At 35.2% G+C, this 19961-nt stretch overlaps 1 protein-coding gene across 1 annotated transcript in view; it reads right to left on the reverse strand.

Moving 5' to 3' along the window:
* The window catches only part of MDGA2 (MAM domain containing glycosylphosphatidylinositol anchor 2), an 879614-nt gene that overhangs the window by 503559 nt on the left and 356094 nt on the right, over positions 1-19961 (reverse strand). The window contains exon 2 of the mRNA XM_059182014.1: positions 17854-17993. Coding sequence (XP_059037997.1) covers positions 17854-17993 — 140 coding nt within the window. The remainder of the gene's footprint in view (positions 1-17853; positions 17994-19961) is intronic.

Consider the following 19961-nt stretch of genomic DNA (forward strand, 5'->3'; position numbering starts at 1 on the left):
AATACTAAGTGAAGTAAGTCAATCAGAGAAAGACAAATACCATATGAGTTCACTCATTTGTGGAATTTAAGAAACAAAACAAATGAACAAAGGAAAAAAGAGACAAACCAAAATAAACAAGACTCTCGACTGTAGGGAACAAACTGTGATTACGAGAGAAAAAGTGGATGGGGGGGATTGAGTGAAATAGGTGAAGGGGATTAAGAGTATACTTATTGTGATGAGCACTGAGTAATGTACAGAATTTTTAAATTATTGTATTGTAGACCTAAAATTAATACAACACTATGCATTAATTATAGTTGAATTAAATAAGTAAGAATTTAAAAATAAGATAATTCAAAGATATATAGCTTAATCTCTACCCTTTCAATCCTGTTCTCTTCCATTTCCTAAAGGTAACAATCTTCATTAGTTTTTATGTTATTTTTTTCTAAAAATATCAAAAATGTTATATAGACATAAATAAATTCAGAGAGATGATAGATTGATTGATAGCTAGATCTCAACCACAGAGATCATTCTGTTGTAATATATGGAGATCTTCCTTATTTCTTTCACAGATGCCCAGAGTTCCACTGAATGGATGGTCCCAATTTAATCTGATAGTGTGAAATTTGAGGTAAAGATTCAAATGTATTTTGCTTTAGAAAGTTAGCATTTTGTGTCAAAACTACTAATGAAATAATATAACTTTCCTCTAATGGTATGAAATACTGCCTTTATTTTCCATTGGCACTAAATTAATATCTCCATTGTTAGTGTATAAGGTTCTTTTCCAGCATTTTATAATCTGCTTATCAGTCTGTCTATTCATGCAACAATACCATGTTATTTTATTTATTATTATTATGTGGTATTTGTATGGTATTTAATCATTACTATTTACATGGTTTTAAAAATGTGGTAGGGCAAATCTTCCCAAGTTAACTTTCTTTTTTAGAAGTGTTTAGCTATTTTTGCTTTCTTATTTATTTCTGTACACATTTTAGAATAAACCTTGCCTATTAAAAAAAAAAAAACTGTTGATGTTTTTATTGAGATCATAATAAATGTACCAGAGAATAGCTGCTTGAGGCGACATCACTGGGGACAAGAAGAAAGAAAAAAAAAAAAAAAAAACTCTGTGTTTTAGCTGGAAAAGAAGGCATAGGTGTCCCACACAGCAGTTGTTTCGGGGAGCAATATGCTCTCTGTGTAGTATCAGTAATATCGGCAGTAATAACATTAGCATCTACACTGGTGCCTAACACTTGCTAGTCATTATGCTGAAATCTCCTACACACATTATGTAATTTAATCCTCATATAAACCTTTTAAGAGGCAAAGTAAAAACTAGAACCTCAATGTATCTTTTCTTACAGGCTCTAATGAACCACTACATTCTGAAATGTCCAAGGAAGTAAGTCTGAAACCATCTATTAAGCGTCATCCTGCATTGACCATGTTCTGGAAGAGAACTGCCTCCAAAGGACAGATGAGTGTAGTCAGCAGGAAAACCTCTTGAAAGTGCTGGTCTCCAACAGTGGGAGAACTGTCCCTGACTGCTGAAGAACGGCCTGTCTGTGGAAATGAAACCATGCACCCAGTGACTATGCTGTAACTCTTAGAAGGTAAGTAAATATCTAGGATCCACATTCACCTGGAGTCAAGGGATATTCTGGTAACATATATTCTCGAATGCATCACTATATAAATCCACTAAATGAATGACCTTCAACTTTAACGTGCATCAGAATCATTCAAAGACTTATTAAAATACAAACTGCTGAGACAGCTGGGTGGCTCAGTCAGTTAAGCATCTGCCTTCAGTTCAGGATCAAGTCCCGCATCGGGCTTCTTGATCAGCAGGGAGCCTGCTTCTCCATCTGCATGCCGCTGCCCCTGCTTGTGTGCATCCTCTCTCTCTCTCTCTCTGGCAAATAAAGAAATAAAATCTTTAAAAAAATAAAATATAATATAAAATAAAATATATATTGCTGTGCCCCACTGCTAGAGTTTCTGATTCAGTAAATCTGGATGAGGCCCAAGAATTTGTACTTGTAACAAGTTCCCAGGTGATGTTGATACACTTGTTTCATGGACCACAATTTAAGTTGGATGGGCCACCCCTATAATGTGTAACAATAATAAAATGTGATCAAAGTATTGATCAAGTAAGATCACGTTCTGGCCACCAGGCTGAAAAGTGTTGTAATTCCTAAAAAGGGGAGAAATTGGTACAAATGTTTCAAAAACACAGATGAGTAGAAAGGAGTACAAAGTTAGCAGTTTGGGAGCCACCTATTAATCTAGTCCCTGTCCCCAAAGTCTAAGGGGCCTGAGCTTAGTCACTCAACTTCTCTAGCCTAGTGTGAGGAACTGCAGAAGAAAGGATAAGCTGTACTCAAAGTTTCATCAGAGTTTTAGGATTCTAACAAAATATAATAAGGTGCACCCATTCTAAAGAAATTAGAAATATAGGAAATAAGACTGTCCTTAGGGAATGCAATTATAATTAATTAACCACAGCTATTCAGAATAGAGATGTGCAAAGTCAGCATAATGAAGGCAAATTGTTAACACACCTCTAGGAATTGACTATAATGTGACTGAATGTATTAATACTAATAAACCTAAAGAAAGAACGTGCCAATCAAAACAGGAATTGGTCAGCCTTAGGAATGGAAAAATAAGCATTCAGGAGAACAAACTGGCAAGTAGAATCTATTCGGGAACTGTCCAAAAAGGGGAAATCTTTACTAGTGGACTCAAACCTTATGAGTTTCTCCTCCAATAATGGATCTGATGGCCTTCAGCGACCTCAGTTGAATGCCCTCGCTCACCAATATGATTTTTATTTGGCTTCTTCATTGGTTTGCCTACTGAGAGAGTGAACCCGGTAGGCAAGAGCAATGTCCAATCGATTTGCCATTGCAAGTCTAAAAATGGGCACTCTGATCTTAATTTAGCTCTCTGTAGCTCACTTACACTGATTTATAAGTGGGACAATCTGCTAGGACCTGCAATTGCATTTCTCATTAGAAATGTCTAACCCAATTTTTGCATTGTTTGTACACGTATGAGTCTTTATGAGTTTAGAAAATGCAAAGTCATCCCTTATCTGCTTTGATTATACTAACACAAACAAGCTTATGAACATGCAAAATGAGTATTAGAACCTGAATGACCTTATTTACCAAGGCAAAAATGTGTCTCTTCAGATGACTACCTAGAAAGCAAGCCAGAATTCCCCAGGTGGTATTCTCTGCACTGTTGTGAGGGCTGGCTATGGCCAGTTTGCCCATAAACTCTTGTTTTAAAATTTTAAACCTTCATCTGCTCTGCTCTTCATCATTGGGAGGGACTAAACCCTTGCAGACTATGTTTCCCAGACTCTCACTGGTTTAGCTAATGGCTTGGGAGTAGTATGAGACCGAATTACAGAAGAAAAAGGAAAGCCAAGTACGTCTCCCTCTTCTCAGTCTCTTCTATCCCCAGTGTAACTCATTACCTACATTAAATTTCTTCAGTTCTCAACTCAGGGTTTTAAGTAATCAGAATGGTTTCTGTTTCCCTTGTCCAAACCTAAGTGATCACCATTTGACATAAGAACCTAGTAGTAACTATAACCATCTGTTCAAGAAGTAATAGGTGTGTGTTCATGGACACACACAAACACACATACACACAGATCCACTTATAAAATCACATTAGTCAGGGGCACCTGGGTGGCTCAGTCATTAAACATCTGCCTTCGGTTTGGGTCATGATCCCAGAGTTCTGGGATCGAGTGCCACATCAGGCTCCTGCTTGACAGGAAGCCTGCTTCTCCCTCTTCCACTCCCCCTGCTTGTGTCCCCTCTCTCACTGTGTCTCTCTCTGTCAAACAAATAAATAAAAATCTTTAAAAATAAATAAATAAGTACATATCATATAAATCAATAAAAATTCTGGTTTGTAATTTTTGGCAAATATACCAGACAACCACACTAAGTAGTCATAAACCGAGTGTGTGACTCATGGTGATGATCAATGAACAATCAGAGGGAATCAAAATCTCAAGTAGACAAATGGTTGTGGGGGCAGACTTAGATGATGTCTATGTCTAATAACAAATGAAATATTTGTTTACAGTTTAATCTGTAAACATCATATCCTGAGAGAGCTGGTTTAGAATGCTTAGCAATACTCAGACTGATAAACATGGTGTTAGATAAGATGTGATCACAATATTTACCACTTTGGTTAACTAACACATTGGCCAAGGAGCTTACCTGGTTTCCAGGAAGGGGATCCAAAGGTATGTGAGAAAAAATATCTCTAGATCACCCATCTTAATTCATGCACCCAAATTCCCTGTGCTTATGAAGTAACTAACTCTACCACTGGGTTTTCTGTTTAGACTCCAATGAACAACAGAAGCTATCCTCCTTCAAAAGCTTCTGGGGTGCCTGGGTGGCTCAGCTGGTTAAGCATCTTACTCTTGATTTCAGCCCAGACCATGATCTCAGGGTCATGAGATGGAGTCCCACACTGGAGTCCATGCTAGGTATGGAGCCTACTTGCTTATTTTCTCCTTCCCTCTCTCCTTCTGTGCCCCCCATCATGCAAAAAGCTTCTAGCAAAATTAACTAGGACTAGTTGTAAAAGCAAAGTTGAACATGTCTTAGCATACACCTTTTCAAACTCTGTTCTACTTTCTACTGATACTGATTTTCCCCTTTTCTGATAAAAACCAGGATCCATCATCTATATTTTATTTAAAGATAGGGTTTCAACTCTGTAGTTTGGTTTTAAGCAGTGAATTCCAAGCAATGAATTACCAGGCTTTTGTCTGAAACTTTGTGCATATGTTCCAGTCATGTGAGATCCCAATGCTGCAATATAACATCTGTAATTAAACATGCATACCACTGTCAAAAGTGGCATGGAGTGTTTAAACTTAGAGTCTTCTCTGACTGAAGGACTTTAATAGCTTCATATTATTGAGTCCCATTTCCCAAGTGTCTTTAAATCCTTGCTTGATAGTAAAGTAAGAACACACATTAAGTCTTCGAGACCACCAAGGGAGTGCTTAATGCATTCCTGCAGGCATTGAGGTATATGGTTTCCAACAGTGTCTACACAAGTCAATCTGAAGGTTTCCTTAAATGACTAATTCTAAGAGGTAAAAGGCATAGGCACAGGCAAACACAATTTCATATTTTTTAAAGAGATTAGAATTAATTAAAATATTGAACAATTAGCCTAAAGTGATAATGCGTGCCACATTCCCTCATTCGATAAATAATTGAGATCCTCTATGTGTAAAGCTTTTATGTTTATGGTCCCATACATTTTATTCTCCACAAGAGGACATTTTTAGGGATTGTAAAAGGATGATACTAATAAGTGAATCAGCACAATAGCCATCAACTAGCACCATCCCAGGAAAATCATAACATATGTTCACTCTAAAGTGAACATATATGCATTTAAAGTGAATGCAAGACTCACTCATTCATTTCTAGGAGTCCACTAAGTGATACAGGATGCAGAAAAACAATACAATTATTCTATTTTATTATTTCTATCATCCTTATCATTATTCAACATTTTCTGAAGTCTTTCCTTCTGTGATTTTATTTGAAATAGCAAGAAGCTTACTATATCATTACTACTACTGTCGTCATTTTATACATGACAAAAACAAATGAAAGAGGGGCTAACTATTACTTCCATTTGCAGGGCTAGAAAGTGGAGAAAGTGGCATTCAAAACCATGCAGTTTTGAGTTCAGAGCCTAAAATCTCACTCAACCCCCAAAGCAGCATCCTGTATTGCATTCATCATGTTAAGAAATGGCCAGGTATCTTGGACCAATAGAAATGACATTTAAGCTAGCCTCTTAGACCAAGCGAGGGTTTCAGGAAGAGGTGACAAACAAGTCATTTATTCTATTAGTCAAAAGGCAGGGGTGCAGATAAGTAGAAGAACAACAAATATAAAATCTGTAGGCAAAACACTACAGCTTTCTTTGAGATTAATGGTACACAGCAGTCATCATATATGATAATGTGCCCTTTAAAGGCAACCCCAGAACATGCCCAGTGAAGGTAGGAGCTATCTAATTTAAACGAACAGGGCCTATATCTTATGAATTGAATCATGTGCCCCCAAAAAGATATGTCGAAGTCTTAACACCCGGTAACTCAGAATGTGACCTTATTTGTGAACAGGGTTGTTGAAAATGTAATTACTTAAGATGAGGTCACACTGGAGTGGGTGGGCTTGTAATCCAGTATGACTAGTGTCTTTATTCAAAGACAAAGAGACACACACACACACACACACACACATACACACACACGATGATAGAGGCACAGACTGGAATGATGCAGGTGATGCACCACCTAAAGCTAGAAGCAAGGAAGGATTCTGTGCAGAATCGCAGAGGGAGTATGGCCTGGAGGACACTTTGATTTTAGAATTCTCGCCTTCAAACTGTAAGAGAATAAATTTGGGGGGCCTTAAGCCACCAGCTTGTGATAGTTTGTTTGGCAGCCCTAGAAAACTAGTAAGATACACAATCATTAAATTCAGACACTTGTACAATTTTGCAATTAGGGATCCTTTAGGCTAATCTTAGACATTAGCTGATGTAGAATTTATATATCTCATAAAATGTGTTTACATGTGTTTTATACAATAGCCCATGTTGTGCTCCTGTGCTCTTTCAGATAACTTCCTCCAAAATGATTGGCTATAATTGATCTTCCTGACAGCACTATATTCAAAATGGTCAGTTGTTCTAATTATACATGATATCAATGCAAATCATCACTATGCTGCTGACCTGGATGCCTAAAAGTTAACCTCAAAAACCACAGACACCCAACAGAAATGACACTAATTAAGTAAGGATTTTGCTCTGCTCAAGCATATCCAACATCATTTAATGATTTCTGCCAAAGGCAAGTAAGAAAACAAGAAGGTGCCAGGAAGTACGGGATAATGTCTCCTCATGTACCATGAGAAGCAGAAAAAGGAAGAAATCAATGTTTGCTGATGGAAAAAGATAAAACTGTCAGGAAAATAAATGTTATTTTTACATTTTTGTTAAGACTCTGGCACTCAGAGAAAATCAAAATAAAAGATTAATAATTCCTAAAAAAAGAATTGATTGAGTCATTCCTAATAACTGTTTTCTTATTTTTCAGTCCTGGAAATACTCACATTGTACAAGCACTTTCCCTGTGTAGCTTAAGTTAACTTTTTTCAGATCACAGAAAGGTTTTTATTCCTTATTGATTTTTTGGAGGCGCCTCTGAGCATTTCAGGGAAAGGCAGTGATGAGCCTAATTCAGAACAAATATGTCATGTTTACAACCAGCACTGATATAGATTATTAATTACCGCTGATAGGATATTCTTTAGCATGGAATAGATGGGGGGTAGTGGGGCTTTCTATTATTGTACTGAAATTATTAAATTTAAATTTGAAACCTCAATGTATTAAAATCAATTTAAGGAATGATCCATTAGATTGGAGTTTGAAAATTTAGGTAAATCCAATTCTCTTAATGGGCATCTTTATGTCCTAGCCATAAATGCAGAGAATAAATTTCACTCAGTAGGATTACAAGCAGACAACTGCTATACTTATTGACATGCTGCCTTTTGAAAGTGGTAGGGGTGGATATAACTATAAATGACCATTTACATCATGTTGAACATGCCCAAACGACTCATACTTTGTAAATTTATCTTTGTGCATATATGTAAGTACATATATGCAGTAAGTGTGTGTATGGATATATATGTATATATCCAAAGTCACAGCACATATATAATAAAGACTCAAAAATAGGTCAACTAATTTGACTATCACTCCACCATGAAAAAAAATTCACTTCAGATTATGTTAAGGTTTGTGAATTTATATTTGTTGACACTCCATAACTACTCAGAAAAAAGATTTTAAAATCTGAGGGGGGGAAAAAAACATTGTGGGATCTCTACCATTTTGCAATCACCCTAGTTAAATAAGACATACCTGAAAACATACCAATAGGAGTGTTATGCTAATAATGAAAAATACAAAATCCAGTTCATCAATGTCCATGTAAGTATTCAAAACTTCTACAATAAAAGAACTGCAACTGTTTACCTTAAAATGATACATTTCAACTATAAACAACACAACCAACAGATTCTCAATTATATGTTAATAGGCAGTATTGATTTCCATCTATCTCCTGGAAATGCCCTGATAATTTTAAAGTATTTATTTTATGTCAACTACCATAATAAAATAATGGTTATGATCTTAGCACTACTATTTGTAATACTTTTCATTAGAATATGTAGATTTCAAAAGAAGATATCTAATTTCACACTTTTTTTAATAAAGATTTTATGTATTTGACACAGAGAAAGAGAGAGAACACAAGCAGGGAGGAGCTGCAGGCAGAAGGAGAGGGAGAAGCAAGCTTCCCACTGAGCAGAGAGCTGGGCTACTGGACTACATGGGGCTCAATCCCAGGACCCTGGGATCATGACCTGAGACAAAGTCAGATGTTCAATCAACTGAGCCACCCAAGTGCCCATAATTTCAGACTTCTACATGATTGTATAACTACAATTTTGACTCTGTTTTGAGATCCATTTTCTGATCTGAGGATTAAATTTTGACCATGACAGGTAAAGCTGCCATAATCAAACAAATCCTCAGTCTGTGTGTGTAATCAATCACCATCACATGAAATTCCTTGTGCATGGACTTGCAAACTTTCACTGCTTAGATTTAATCCAAGTACAAGATATATTTTTTTAAAGGTTTAGGAGAATAAATTACCATGCTAATTATGTTAATAAGTGTCCTAAGAAATAAAATTTGATTGAACATCATACCTTTGCTAATGACTTGTGACTTTCTCTTAAAGACTTCAGGAAAAGTAGAAGTATAATAATTCTGAATCACAATGAAGCAACACAAGGTCAGCAGCAAGGATGAAGAATCTAGGGTTAAATGTGTAAATGTATTCCTCTTTAGGTTTGAGTCCAGGAAATGGATACTGTCTTATAGAACTGCCCTGGGGAAAGAAAGCCCGAGATAAGAGATTACAAGTAAATAGTTTGTTTTTGTAATTAATCCTGGGGAAACAGAGTAGGGAATTGTGAAGAGTGTTATAGTGAAGGAAGAAAAAAAAAAAACATACAAAAAACTGTTGATGTGCTAGTCTTTGCTGAGAGTGACTGGGGCTCCATTCTACTGCGACTCTCGGAGGAACCATGCAGAATGTGTTTCAGAATGGCACATATCAACTGGATCCTACTCCCTAGAGACTGAAGAACCACTTTTCAAACAGCTATAAAAAGTTGAGTCCTGTTCCAGAATCTAAAGTTGTGTGCTGTGACCCTCTTCTTAGGACTTAAGAATCCAGAAAGCATCCTCATCCAACACCAAATCTGCTACCACTGTAGGATTGCCTGAGCCACAAAGGAATTTACACTAGAACCTGGACTTGCTGCAGAGCCCTCTCTTGTTCTGACACTGATAATTTTTAAAGTCGTGCAATAAAGTCACTTGGAACAATATTTCCAAATGTAATGTATGTAGCCTCTAAAATTAAAAAAAAAAAGTCTAAGCCTCTTTCTTAGAGGTATGGCTGTGAGAAGCAAGATCTTTTTTATAACCTTAAATGGAATGATCCCAGCACGCCTCATTGGGCTCCAAAAAATCTTTACCTATTTGACAGACCAGTAACATCTGGAAGACTTTCTCACCCTCTGGCATGTTTATATCTTACTAGGGCATCCAAAGTACTTGTTACTTCCTTTTCAGAAGGTCAAAATGACATGATGTAATCAATATAATGCTTTGTAGATTACTGAGACAATCGAGCTCCCTGTGCACTGTAACATTACAGAGAGGGAGAGGGTTAATTTGACCAGGGCAGAGTAGTACATGTGAACTGCTGTCCATCCCACATGAAAGCAAACTTTAAAAATCTTCTGGATGAGAACTGAAAAGCATCCATGTGTCAGATGACTAGCTGCTTACTAGCTAATCTGCTCCATTGAAGATATACCTGACAGAAGCAGCATTGATTTCATTGTTTACCATAGTCTAGCATCATCTGCCATACTCCACCTGGCTTTTTAGGTATCTTATACGTGAAAGAAATTGGAACACAATAGAGATTACCACTCCTTCACTGTCAAAGTTTGGATGGTCGTACCTAACCTCTGAAATTTCTTCTGGGAAGGAGTACTACTTCTTATTTAATGTCTTGGTTTGGGAAGGAAAATTTTACAGAATTTCACTGGTCCTTCCTATAATATTGACTTTGACTTACTTCATGCATCAGATAACCAATGTGGGGACCCTGCCCGTTATTAAAGATGTCTCTTCCAAATATGCATTTGGGAGTCTGGAGAAATAACCATGAACCCACTTCTCGGATCCAGGACTCTGTTTATCATCTGGCCGCTTAAGCCTTCACTCTATGTTAGTATTACAAATCCATTGATTTCAGGGCCAATAGAATCCCTCTCTTGAAAAGCCCTCAAAAAGTCTTGGTATTTCTCTTTCTTCAATGTAAATTACTATGACAAATGGCCACAGGTCCCTTTGGAGACAGATACTATTCTTGGTGTAAGCTTGTAGTGATACTGGTAGATCTTTCCTCAAAGAAACCTGGCTTCCTTTTCAAACAATGAGTGTTTTCTCTGTGAATTAGCTTAGATTTGGAAACCAAATGAGTGATCGTGATTTTTTACTATAGTGGAAAATGTCAACTTCCCTCTTACCTCCTTTTTTTATTAATATGAATCAAGTACCACTATAGTCAGCTACCCGTTTGATCCTGAAAGCCACCATAATCTATCTTCCATCACAAAGCCCTACAGAGTAGCAACCTGGTTGCTACTCCAACCTTGATGCTCATTACACTATTTATGTTCACATTGAGTCTATTGGTGAAGTGTTACCACCCAATCTCTGCCATTTTAGAATCCTATCATCCTGCTGATTTTAGAGATCCTGCTTCTATGGCAGCATCTCCTACTGGTCTCCCAAGGACAGCCACCCCTGAGCTTCTCTAAGATCCAGCACCCATCTGACCAGATAACAAGAGTATCCCTTGGGAACTCTCTAAAAACAAGTATCATATAGTAAATCTGTGCTAACATTCCTACCTTCTCAAGCTTTCATTAAATACATTAACATCTTTTGAGTCCTTATCTGGAATAGATGATAAATGTTTCTTATATGCATAAAGACTGTCCATGGAATTAAACAAAAATGAACTCTGAGATAACTGTAGACAAATTCAGATCGCCTAAGAAGAAAAAAATGACTCTCTGTTTATAATGTAGTCCTCATGTAATGAGGGTTTTCATTAAATTTTTCCGTTAGATTTTTTTAAAAAAATTCTTTGGTTAATGATGATATCCTGGGAATATAAAAGTATAAAGTGTTCAGCCAAAAAAGACTTCCCATGTTTTGTATAAAAATCAATGGAAACAAAACTACTCAAAGGTATGACTTCAACCATCAGAAACACTATAAGCGCTTCCTCCTAAATGAGCTATGGTGAGTACATTTACCCATGTAACCATGAACTTAAAGAAGATACAAATCTCCAGGAGAAAAGAGTAGGTCTGTGCATATGTGTGTGGGAGGACAGACTGGGAAGTAGTTACTGACATGGAATCTGTGATTAATATATGTTTGAATACAATAAATCCTAAAGCCTTTCCCACAACCTATCCAAAGAGGCATTGAAAAAATATTAGATGTTTTAGTTGGAGAATCTCTTACATGATGTAGCAGACAGATCCAATCTAGATAGATTCATCATAGATGAAAAAAGTACATTGTATTGAATTCTATAGACCATGAGAAGGAGTTGATGTAATATTTGATGATCTCTGCTTAGATGATTGATTCTAATTCTGCTCATTAATTTGAACATAAATTCAAAAATCAAATACATCACTTTTTCATGTGCATGTGTTAATATTATTGTAAGAAATCTAACAGACTGACTCAAAAAAATATGGAAATATGAACCAATATGTACAAAATATTTGCAAAGAACAACACACAGATAGTGGTAATGGTTTCAAACTGAAAAACCTGTTAGGAAGGTTTGCAAGGATTTTCATTATGGTAAGTTTATTACTTTAAAATCTGCATATGAAATTAACAAGGATAAAAACATCAATAACTCAGCAACAGGCTTGGCAGTCAAGAACACATTTACATAGCAATCAAATGACTGATATGATCCCATTTTAAAATTGAGAAATGGTCTTAACCCCCTTTTTTTTTTAAATTTAAAAAACAAACAATCCCTAAGGATGGGCTGTAATAAACTAGCAGACAATTTTAATGCTTTTTAGGGTAGTATTTTGGACATATATAATTCTTTTTTAAAGAATGGTTTTCAAAAATATTTTAGTGATGAAAAATAATATTCAAAAATCTCATCTAGAAAGCCAGGATATAAAACACATAAATGTAGAGCTATTTTGGTTTGATGATCATTTTCATCTTTGTTTTGTTTTGTCTTTGAAAACAGAAAGAAAGCCTCCCAAATATACATACCCATGTTTGTTATTAAAACAAATTAAAAAACCTTTCCATTATACTGTTGACCACATGGCTTCATGGCGAGAGAAATGCAATGTAATTCAAATTTCAACATTTATTTGGGTGGGAGACATGAAAAGCTCATTTTCAACTTCAAAGAAAGGGAAACATGTTTGAGGCCAACCAAAGAAACACTGAAAAACAACAAAGGAGTGAATTGCTTTCCTATATAGCAAAGCAAAAAGTAAAACTACAGAAATTAAAATAGCATGGCATGGTATAAGAAGAAGTAACTAGAATGACAGAATAAAATAATACAGTTTTGTTCATGATAAAGATAGCATATTAAGAACTTTTAAAAATGCTTTAATGTTTAACATTAAACATTATATAATGTTAAAATGTTTTTAAAAGTTCTCATCACAAGCAAAATTTTTATAACCATACATTAATTAGACCATATGTTAACCATCTGTTAATTAGACTTAACTGTGGTGATCATTTCTCAATGCTTACAAATATCAAATCATTACATTTTAGATGTGAAACCAATATAATGTTAATGTATATGTGATAATGTTGATACAAGGTTAATGTAATGTTAATATAATATAAAATATAATGTTAATATTATTATAATGTGTTAATATAATGTTATACCTGAAACTAATATAATGTTCTTTGTCAACTGTACCTCAATTTTCTTTAAAAAGAGAAAAAAAAAACAATTTAAAGCTATAGGGTGGAACGTTAACTATCCTGTCTGGATTAGGACAGAGGGAAGAAGAGAGAGAACACTAGACTAATATTCACACTATGGACAAATTGTTTCCTAATGATTAAATCATTAAGTATATAAGCAGCTATATAAGCTGTTATTTTAAAAGAACACATACAATGTACAATATACTGATATGAAAGAGATCTACTAAACTAGGGACAAAATTCAGAAACCAAAGATGAAAAGATTTAAATGATTCATCTTTTTAAAAACAAAAATCTCTGGGTAGAAGTAACAAAGTAACATAAACAATATTAAAAGACAAATATGCCCTGGTAGATAAAATTTGCAATGTATTTTGTAGACACTTAAATTATTTTTATGGTGAATAAAAAGTCCCCAGAGGTCCACCAGAAGACAACCGGCTAACCAATAAAAAAAGAGAAGTAGATAAGAACAATCAATAGATGAGAAAGAGGAAGAAATGATTGATACATGTGTGGGAATATGTTCAAATTGACTAGTAATTAAGAAAATGAAAATTTAAACATCACTGGAGTATAATTTACCCTCTCACATCAAATCGGCAAAAATATTAAAGATCCACTTATGCTAAGGAAACAAGAGTCACCTTTAACTTTAACTGGCTAAATTCCATTTTGAAGAAGGAAACTATCCCACAACGATGTTGGCATACATGTAATAAAGATGTGCATAAATACATACACATTCCAGAAGTTTTCCCTAAATTATTATTTGTAACAGTAAAAAATCTATAAGTAATACAATTTTGAACAAAATAGCAGCAATTACATGTGTCTAATGCACTCATAGAGAGTACGATTCATCCTTTTTGAAGCTAATGCTCTAAGTCAGTGGTTCTCAAATTTTAGTGTACATTAGAATCATCAGAGGGCTTGTGACAGTGCAGATCCCTGACCCCCACACAGGAAAGAGCTCCTGATGTCACAGGCATAAGAACTTTCATTTCTCACCAGTACTCTCCAGGGATCACCCACTGAGAACCACCGGGCTGGATCTATACTTGCTGATTTGGACACAGGGCCAAGTGAAAAATTCTAGTCACAGGATAATACTTTTCATTGTCCAATTTAAAAAAAATGAAAATAAAGCATTAACCTATATAATCCTATTTATGGAAATGCACTAAAAAAGGACTGCAAGACAATACATCCAACTATTTAATGTTAACCTCTGGGAGGTGGGTGGCAGAGAGACAGGGAACACTGAAGTTAAATATCTCATTGTTTAAATCATTTACAAGAGAACTATATTCACAGTTCATTTGGTACTGATGTGACAATATTGAGAGAGTAGAGAGGAAGGAGAGAAGGGAGAATGGAAAGGAGGGAAAAAAGAAAAGAAGGAAGAGAAAGAGAGTAGGTAGCTGAATCCTGAAATTATGGGCATCTAGAGGTAATATTAGGTTGGTAGGTTGACCAACAAATCTTTACCTTCCTTCTTTCTTATCTCTCCATCTATCTTTATAATAAATCCTCATTAAATAAAGTAATCTGAACATAGTTCTAGTCCTTGCAAGCTTAAAAAAAAAAGATAATTAGCAAAGATGTAAAGTCTCTAAGGAGTATTAAAACGCAAAAAGACTGAAATTTATTTAAATGCATCTAATTTAAAGTAGACTATAAGCTAAGAAACATTTTCATACTTACATATTCAATACTAGACCTTAGAGTCTTAGTATAAATTACTTAGAAATTATAACAATCTCGCATATGTTTTATTATGTGTTGGCATAATGCTTATTACATGCCAAGTACATATATACATGTGTGTGTATATACATAATACATGTACCTGTATATTTACAATATACATTTAACTCTCAAAAGGAGTCTACGATTTAGGCATAATGGTTACTGTCACCCCTTTTATATCACCCCTTTTATATAGGTAAGAAACCCGAGGCACAGAGAACAGAGAGGTTGAGGAACTTTCCAAAAGTCACTCCAGCAGGCGCCGTGGATCCTGGGTTCTACCCAGGCAGTCTAAGTCCCACGCCATGCTATGGAACACAGCATAGTACTGTTTTCTCCTTCATTTCGTTCCTTTGGGTACAACAGTACTCAGGCTATCATGCATTGCCAGATGATATATTTTTGAATTTTTTTTTTTTAATCTAGAAAAAAATGCTGCTTTTGAATACTTCTGGAAACGGAGACCTTTACGATTCTCGTTGCCAAGAGAAAAGGCAACAGATTGAGAAATCTCCCTCCCCCTGCATTTCCAACTATCATCATATTCAGATTAAACACCACAAGAAGGGCATTCCAGTTTCATGCTCCCAGGCAAGAAGAACCATCCTCAGGACCAGCTGCCACCAGCATGCCCTTTAGTGTTTGGCTGGGATGCCAAGGCCCAGCTGTTCTGTCAGCTTTCTTTATACAGTTTGTTGACAAAGAAGAGGCCCAGTTAATTTTTCAAACAGGCAATATAAACTGAAACTGATTCACCTGCAAATACCTGAAATACCTCTGGGAATGAAGAAATAACAATACTGGAGTAAATTTTTCGTAGGGTCAGAACACACTGAAATGGTTCCAGCCATGGAATTACTTAGAAAAAAAAAAAAAATAAAGTAATAATCTACTCCTTTGTTCCAGAACTTATTTTGGATTGGCCGGGCATCAGAGATTACAGTCCAGATTGTAAATCATTACAGAGAAAATAAGAAATTCCTAGTATTAAGGGAATATAAAGATGGAGATGAGGGAGAGCAGAACAGCGGGGATGACTTTTAAAAAAGATAAGAAGTTTTATTTTTAAGCAAAATTTGTAGTTTAGAAGGTGCTAAATTTGGCCCATTCGGTACAGGAATAATGAAAGCATTAATGACTTTTCTCCTGCCATAAACCAACCTCTCACACAACAGGTTGTGGGTTCTTTTAGGTTTGTATGGACACTCCTATTTTGACCCCAACTTTTTGATTCTGGAATTTTTATTCTATGTATATCAATAGAAAAATTAGAATCAAATCCTCACAACACTAAATTTTCTTTGAGATAATATTTTTGAGTTACTGCTATCATTTTTTACTATTTTCACTGGACTCCATTGCTTCCTGTATAAATATTAAAATAAAAATCTTGACATATCAGCTTGTCTATATCAAATTTTAATAACTATTATTTCTTTTTACGTTTAGCTTTACAATCATTTTTTTTCCTACCAAGTCTAATCATAATGGGCCAAATTTTGTAGAACTCAATTTTATTAAGACAATTTTATTCATCAATCAATTTTCAGTTAAAAGTAAATGTTATAATTTACAATTTAAGCCACTGTGAGTTTTAATTTTTAATATTATTATTAATAATTAATAACTATTTTAACAACTATTTTTTAAGATTATTTTGCTAACAGCATATCATTAAATTTTATTAAACATATTTTACCATTTTAGTTCTAGTCACGGTCCTATCTATCAACCTATTGTTTCATTCTGTAAAGTTCACATGATTATTTTTATTTGTTGCTCAGGTCAAAATGGTAAGGTTCAACATCTTTGAGTATTATGAGGTAAGGATGGTGAGAGCAAAAGACAAGATTAAAATGATGAACTCATAAAATCTCCACATCGCTCTTTACTTTCTTCTATGTAGTGGTATTAGCTGGATTTTCTTTTTCTTCCTGCAACACTAATACTTAAAATATATAAGTATTTATATACTACCAGAAGAGACTTCTTTTTCATTGTAATGTCTTTGTTGACTACCGGTGAATATTTTGAACAAGTCAGGTTAAATATACGACAATAAGAATTGGCAGAAATTCAGAAATTCATAAATATTCAGAAATCCTGAATATTCTGCATTGTAACATAATTTAATTTTTTCATCACAAAAATCACATTTCATCCCAGCCTAACTATATTACCTTCTTCCTAACCCTTTCTTTCATGCCTACAAACTTTTTTTCTGTTCATTATTCATAATTTTAATGTCTTTGAAACTCTCAATTTCTGTTCCTGCTACTAAAATACCTTATGAAAGCTGTAGCAGATGACCCTGAACAACGAAATGCATATACCTGCAAACATTTGTTTTTAAAGTTTTCTATGGATATAATGACTAGGAGTAAGGAAAGTACATGTGACCTCGTGCACCACATTCTTCAGAACAAATGCTTCCTCGGCTGCAATTATGTCATCATGAAATCATGCTCCACATTCTAAAATAAACTCATTGCCATATGAATTGTTATCTGACTGAGATATTTTTGTAGTTGTCTTTTAACAGCTTCCTTAGAAGTGTCTTCCAAATTTCTCACAATACCAAAACAAAAATTTCTTTCTTCCTTCATCTTACCTGAGTATGTCAAGCATGAATGTTCAGCAATCACCCTTATCCTGCATTCCACACACACAGTTACTTAAATTTCACACACACACACACACACACACACACACACACACACACACAGGGTTTTTTTTGTTTTTTTTTTTTTCCTAGCTAAATCTTCAAAATACACAGTTTTGACTTCCAAGAAAGATCAAAGATCTTATTCCTCAATGTCACGGTTCGGGACTCACCTGTGGACGTGGATGTCCTGTGACCAGACAGGTCAGTTCTAGAGTTTCTCCTTCCCGTATGGTGTAGACCCTTTCTGAGTAGCGCTCCTCCTCAATGTTACAGGCCAAGCCTGAATGCACAATACGAACCGTTGGGGGAGCTGTTGAGTCAGGAAGAAGGGAGACAAGATACATTAAAAAAAATAAGTCAACTGTCCTCCCATGAATCATCCTGGTTGTAAGAGCAATTCTTATTAGACTTTAACACGGTCAGATCCATCAATCTGAACACTTTGAGCAATCCCAAGGGATTAAAGATATTGATGGACAGAAAGCTTCAGATTTATCTAACACTCACCAAGACATTCTGAAAATGGTAAAGGGGAGCAGGACGATGGGAGAACACCTGTGACTTAGGAAATCACCATCATTATAAGACTACATGATAAAATCTGACTGCTAAAATGTAAGAGATCCCTTCCTTTCTGAAACCCAAAATTTATTATAGTAAAGGATGATGTCCAAAATTCAGGTAGTGCAAACTCAAAAGACCATTAGAAAAAAGACAAACTCAAAAGACATTAAAAAAAAAAAAAAGAATGTGAATGAAAGCTACTGGCGTTTTTCTATTAATTTAATAAGCCTCATGGTGCAAATGGGGTGCCAACAAATGAGAAGATTTGGTTATGAGGAACTGAAACCAACTTGATTTTTAATATTTATAGACTCTTCTGTTGATATGAGCAGAAGATGATCCGTGAATTAAGCCACTGACGAAGGCAATGAATCATTAATGCCCAAATATTAAACTCTGATTCAAGAGACATAGTTCTCACGAAGTTATCCAAATTCCTAAGTGTAATTTTCAACTTTTTCAATACCACACAGGTTTTTCAATAAAACCTGACGAGCATTCACTGACTTACAAATCATTGGAAATCCACTATATGCAAAATGAGTCATGAGAAACACTTGGATAATAAGATATGCTTCCTGTCACCAAGGAGATGACTGTCAGTCACTAATTTCAAATTGGAGATCACCCCTTTCGTGAATCCAGGATTTTTGTTTGAAATAAATACATTTGGGAGAGGAAGTGTTTTCTTAAAATTATTATTATTATGTTCAGCTAGCCAACATACTGTTATTTTAAATAAAGGCAAGTGGGAGGGCTCAATCTACAGGTGAAGGACAATAATCTCTAGAATTCCCTGTAGCAATCTCAACCTACACAACAGTATTGCCGGCAGAGGCTATGGTTTCTTAAAAATTAATCAGGACATACTTGGAATTTTTTATTTAACATTAAAAAGGGTCATGAATGTTATAGAATTTGGATAAACTTGGTGATTCTATGGATGCAATAAAATGAATATAAGTCCAAATTATGGGAAAATTCCTTCTGGAAATAACCTGTGTTCTGAAAGTAACACAAAAGAAAGCTTCCAATATCTATGCTTTGTTTTATAGAACCATATGTATACAGCACTCTTAGTATTTAACAATTGAAAAGAACATATTAAGGTTCTCAATTTCAAGCAGAAACTGAAGGATAGAAAAGCCTATTTATAGATAATAATGAAACTGGGTATTTCAAGATTTTTCTGGATATCCAAGCTGAGTCCTGTTCTTCAACTTTCAAATTCAGAATTCCATTCTCCAATAATCTGCATCAAATGAAAGGCAAAAATTTCCAAAAGCAGGATAAGAAGATGAGAATTTAGTGGTTCTTATAATCACTATGCAGAAAAAGCTCCCCAGAAACTTTCTTAAAATACAGATTTCAGGGGCGACTGGATAGCTCGGTGGGTAAAGCCTCTGCCTTTGGCTCAGGTCGTGATCTCAGGGTCTCAGGATCAAGCCCAATATCAGGCTCTCTGCTCAGAGCCTGCTTCCCCCCTCTCTCTCTACCTGCCTCTCTGTCGATTTGTGATCTCTCTCTCTATCAAATAAATAAATATAATCTTAAAAAAAAATACAGATTTCAGAGGTATGGCCAGAAACCTGTTGTGTATGCAGAAAAACCTAGGAATCTGCATTTTTACCAAACACCCGAATGATAGCAATGCCAGTGCTACTTAGACCAGATGGCTAGGAATAATTTTCTAAAACTTACTAGTGTGTGCTGA

Source organism: Mustela lutreola, chromosome 7 (assembly GCF_030435805.1).
Source record: "Mustela lutreola isolate mMusLut2 chromosome 7, mMusLut2.pri, whole genome shotgun sequence".
In the NCBI taxonomy this organism is placed as follows: Eukaryota; Metazoa; Chordata; class Mammalia; order Carnivora; family Mustelidae; genus Mustela; species Mustela lutreola.